Source organism: Helicoverpa armigera, chromosome 6 (genome assembly GCF_030705265.1).
Source record: "Helicoverpa armigera isolate CAAS_96S chromosome 6, ASM3070526v1, whole genome shotgun sequence".
NCBI lineage: Eukaryota > Metazoa > Arthropoda > Insecta > Lepidoptera > Noctuidae > Helicoverpa > Helicoverpa armigera.
Genome location: NC_087125.1, coordinates 11,533,048 through 11,538,689, shown reverse-complemented (window position 1 = coordinate 11,538,689; position 5,642 = coordinate 11,533,048). Strand labels below are relative to the sequence as shown.

General features: G+C 35.9%; 1 protein-coding gene across 1 annotated transcript; it reads left to right on the top strand.

Moving 5' to 3' along the window:
* The first annotated feature begins 2,585 nt into the window (after positions 1-2,585).
* Positions 2,586-5,329, top strand: LOC110374005 (esterase FE4). Its single transcript, XM_021331527.3, has 3 exons — positions 2,586-2,863; positions 3,147-4,438; positions 4,928-5,329. The coding sequence occupies exons 1-3, from the start codon at positions 2,678-2,680 to the stop codon at positions 5,094-5,096; spliced, it is 1,647 nt and encodes a 548-aa protein (XP_021187202.3). The 5' UTR covers positions 2,586-2,677; the 3' UTR covers positions 5,097-5,329.
* The last annotated feature ends 313 nt before the right edge of the window (positions 5,330-5,642 follow it).

Here is a 5,642-nt window from a genome sequence, read left to right as displayed (position 1 = left end):
TAGGCTCAAGCAGTCCGTCTGTGTACCTACCTATAAATTGGTTCAGTAGTTATATCATGAAAACACGGCAGGCAGACATAACTGTCTTTTGCATTTACAGATTTTGTAAGGGTAGGTAAATATTCCTATTATTTTTTAAATAGTACACAAATTCACAAACATGGATCCAATATATGTATAGGTAAGTCTAATTATATAGGCATGTATTAAGTACCTATAGGTAAGTCTCTACTACGTATGTTAAGCCATTGAGCTAATCAGAATTGATCATTATTCCAACTGTAAAGACTATCAAACAGATAAACAGAACTTTATCTGCGTAACAACTCAGTACACCATAAATGATAATTCTCAGTACTAGCATACCAATTACAGTTGGCCGATTCTGGCTTGCCCATTTCATATCCCCGAGGCGCATAGAGCAAAATCCAATTGAACTAATGCATATGTCGAAAGGTACATATTACGAAAGCAGTGTAAATATAAAATGAAATGCATTTTTATGTACGGAACTGTGTTTACCATCGTTTTAATGTACGCAACTCTATTTTTTGAGCTTTTAATTTGATGAAGATTGTGAGTGGTATGAGTTTTAAATGGGATAGAAAAGAGGTTCGTCTACTTTTTGAGTGTGTGAATGACCTCTAGAACACTGTATCTAGGGGTATTACATCCTAGAACCTTTTTCTCGTAGCGTCATATAAAATAGCTCTTGTCACCGGGGGTAGGTAGCTTCCCAACAGTGAAAGAATTTTGGAAATCAGTGCAGTAGTTTCGGAGCCATTAGGGTACAAACAATCAAACATATTCCTCTTTGTACCTACTTAATATTAGTTCCATTCTTCTCAAAATACATCTCTTCCAATTTTATCCGTAAACAATCTTACTACTGAAAACTAATAAAGGATTTTAATTAAATCTAGACAACGAGACAATTAGTCCCGTGGTATTATTACTCAGTTTACAAAGCTTATTGTTGAGCAAAAACAGAGTTTAATCTGCTTTTAAAATCTAGCGCCAAAAGGCCCTCTATTAAACTACCCACTACAGAAATATTTTCATTCTAGTACTTCTGACTCACTGCGCTGCGGAACGGCGAGCAAGTTGGGTCTGATTTCATTTACCTACAGAAAAAAATCTTAGATACCTACATCAAGTAGGTACTTAGTCCCTTCGTCATTACGGAAATAGCATGAATAATAAATATATAGTCGGCGAATTATTACGAATGTGTAGTACCTGTATTATGTATCTATGTAGGTTACCAATAACTCACAATTTGAATTGTCCTTAAAATATTTAGTTTGCACTCATTGACTAATCTATTATTATCAGATAAGATTATGATTATGGCTTTAAATAATAAATCCCAATAATAATCATTCACATCTGTAGCTAGCTTGGTAGCTATAATAACAGATTTGTAATCTACTTTGTAATACTCAGATTACCTACACCTATTGCTGCACCATTCAAAACAACACAGGTACAAACTACGAATAACTACAAAGCATTCACAAATACAATAACATTTCTTGGGATGTTAATTAAGTTAAAATCGAAGGAAACGAACCTCTTTTTTATAAAGAAGTCCATTTCGATTTAGAAATAAAAAGAAAATCATGACCTCTATCTATGACGTGTAATTTTGAAGGTTATGATAAATACGCTGGATATTATTTATTATCGAAATCATTGATAAGTAGCATGAATTATTTTGGAGACAAAATAACATTTTGTTGTTACTAAAAAAAGGAAGTACGGTGAGCAAATATTTTGTCCTATCAATATTTCTAAGTAATTATAGAATTAAATCGCCTAAACTTAACCCACTATAGACCAAATTCATAACAAATTAATTCATACTCATATTATAAAAACTCTGTAGGTCTCTATGTTACGGTTTCACACTTAAACGGCTGAAATTATGATAATGGTAGGTGATATCATAAAGAAGAAGAGGGTAAGAGCAGGGATGATATCCTAAAGATGGATATATCTATTTACCTGATGAAAATAGTTCCTTCAGGACACGGGTAACACCGAAGGCGGAAACTATTTATATTTGTTTTAGCGATTTTTTTAAAGTAAATAAACCAGACCATTGATTTCATTTGCTAATGCCGTAGGTCATTAATGCCGTCACTGATTTGCAAAAAACTCACCAAAAAAACGTAGAACACATACCTACTTTATCAAAGTCTGCCAATTATCATGAATTATAATCGTTAACAATTTAACAATGTAAAAAAAAATGCGCGATTAAATACCACGTATGATTTAGGGATCCTGCATAAAAATATACCTAATTTTCATTATTATATCTTCTTAGTAAACTCCTTACATACCTAAGTCGTTTAGGATTCATGCGGCTAGAAAATCTCAAAAATTCTATTTTTTTTAAATTGTCCTTGAAATCAGCAAAATCACTTAATACCCATTTTTTACACCTCGATTAAGGCCTATATTTCTGACATAAAATACGGAACCTAAATAAAAAGGCACAATTACAATTCTCATCTAAAACACCGACCAGTATCAAAGGTCGATAAGATACCTCAATTCAAGGTAACCAGCGTATCACAATCTATGATACAACAGTTTACAACCACATTATTTATTAGTGTTTACATCAGTTTTATATTGAAACTATAGTGAATAAGACCTGTTTATAGTGATGTTCGTTAGTCCCAAGTGGTTAGTGCTGTGGTCTCTTTGGGCGGCCCGATTTGTGCGACAACCGACACCAATTCGTCAGTTGCAGGACGGATCGCTACTTCGAGGACAGTACTCCCCGGATGGCACCCATCAACGGTATTTCGGCATACCTTACGCCAGTTCTGAATTCAAGTACAGATTTAAGGTGCATGCTTGCTTAGTAACTTGGTCGTCCAGACTTTGATTTGTGCTGTATGTATTTGAGTCCATTTTTCATTCTAGTTAATAGAAAATCACTGACCGGATCTTGGCAAAAGGAGGAAAAAAACCTACTTAACTTATTTACTATGATGATGTTTATGTAATTAGTGGCTAGTACTTGTAATAATTACCATAAATGATTTCCTCAAAGTGAAGGTTACAAACGGCTGGCCTACTGTGAATGCGTTAGCAAAACACAAATTGAAACTCTGAAATAATTGTTTCAGGCTCCTGGTCCCGCACCAAAATGGGAGGGTGTCTTCGAAGCCACTCGAGAAAATATAAGATGTCCACAAGTGTACAATAATTATCTATCGCTAGTGGTAGGACCAGAGGACTGTCTTGTTCTGAATGTGTATACCCCAAATGACGCCTGGGATGGCGCCCCCCTACCAGTCATGGTATTTGTACATGGTGGGGGCTTCAAGGAAGGATCAGGGTCAGCTCTCCTTTACGGCCCCGATTATTTAGTCGCTAAAGGCGTAGTTCTCGTCACAATTAACTACAGATTAGCCATCGGCGGCTTCGCATGTCTGGGTATCAAGGAAGCACCAGGAAATGCTGGATTAAAGGACCAAGTAGCTGCACTTAAATGGGTCCAGAAAAATATTCGAGCGTTCGGTGGAAACCCTGATGATGTTACACTGTTTGGTGAAAGTGCTGGCGGTGCTTCGGTTTCTTACCATCTGCTGTCACCGATGTCTAAAGGACTGTTCCATAGAGCTATCGTACAAAGTGGATCGTCCCTAGGAACGTGGACTAGACAGAGATTTCCGTTAAAACTCGCCAGTGCTGTGGGAAAAGTTTTAGGACATAATACTGAAGACCCTCACGAATTATATAAAATTTTTAAGAACACAGCTATCAATGATTTAATTGCTGCAGATATACCGAGAACGAAGGGACGGCTCATGTTTGCACATTTGCCATTTGTGCCGTGCGTAGAACGGCCAATAGATGGTGTTGAACCATTCATAACCGATACTCCTTATAATATTCTAAGTAAAGGAAAATTCAACAAAGTGCCTGTTATTATAGGTTCTAACAGCGAAGAAGGATACATGTTCGCTGTTAGAGAGACTGATGAGACTTTGAAAAATATTGACTTCGAGGTGACATTGGAGTTATTTGACTTAAAATTCCCATCGGATGCTGTACGGAAAAAAGAAGCTGAGACTCTTAAGAAGCTTCATATGGGAGATGACGAAATATCCTGGGAGACATTAGGAAAACTATCGAAATTACATGGTGAGCCGTATATTAATATACCAGGACATATTGAAACAGGACTTATATTAAAGAGTAGTGACAAACCAGTTTACAATTACCTATTTAAGTATGATGGTCGGAGAAATATTCCGAAGAAAATCATGGCTGGACGGAAATTTTCGAGAGCTCCTGGCGCTACTCATGCTGACGAGTTGTTCTATCTCTTTAGCTTGTTCCCGTTTTTGAAAATGTTTGAAGACAAAATGATTGAAACTATGACAACGTTGTGGACTAATTTTGCTAAATATGGGTATGTAAACTTGTTTCACTCCACTTAAATAGTTCTTGGACTAATAACAATTAACCGAATTATGATACCTATTCCTAAATTCGATTGAGTAGAATTTTGTACAGAGGTAGTTTAAACTTTGCATAAGGGATAACAGGACACAGACTTTCCCCCTTACTTATAAAATCTCTAATCACGTTCTAAGCAACATTTTAACTAAATGCTACTTAAGACATGCTTAAGCAACGTTTATAAGTAAGAATTTGCTTAAACAGCCCTTAAGTATTACTTATATTTAATTCACGTTTATAAGTAAGGCTGCAAATTTTTTACTCAGCTGCACGTGCATTCAATTTGCCGATGGTGCCATGGGAAACATTTCGTTTTCTGAAAAAATATTTATTTTAGCTACAAAATCTGCTATAAAAACTTTTTTCCCACTACAAAAACTAGCCCCTATATCGTATCTTAGTATCAAATATCATCCACATAACAAGCTGTTTGTTACAGGACGCCTACTCCACAAGGCAGCGAGTTCAAGTGGCCTCCCACATCCTTGACCTCTCCAACTAGATTGGAGATTAATGAGCCCCTAGCCATCGCTCCAGCGACACTCTGGACGCCCACGTTACAGTACTGGGAATATTTGTATGACAAATATCGGGCAAAGGATCTGTGAATGTTGGGTTTCAATAACCGATCCATGTCTTGTTTGCCGATTAGGGATTGAAATTTTCATATGAAGCAGATGTCAAAATTTGATCTCCAATGTCGAACAGCGGATAGGACTGGTTTCTGAAATCTGGAAATAGTGATTCATCTAGTTTTTGTTGTGTGCTTGTTTTATTATGGTGTGTTCTGTATGTGGTTGTGTGAGGTATTTAATAAAATTGTTTTTACTTATTTATTTTACTGGCTGTATTTTTTTGTCCATGTTTGGTATTTCCGATGCATTTCTCTAGATTGCAGTGTGACGTTGATGTAAAAGAATGATTAATTTCTGATAACCTGTACAGACCTACTACTGTAGATATCTACGTATAGTCACATATTACTATAATCAAAAGATATTATGCGTCTTATTTGTTGGTACCATAAAAGTCCGTTTTATGTCCTAAGTAGTAAATCACAATTTTACAGAGTTAACTATATCCTAATCCTAACTAATATTATAAATGTGAAAGTAACTCTGTCTGTCTGTCTTTCTGTCTGTCTGTCTTTTCTT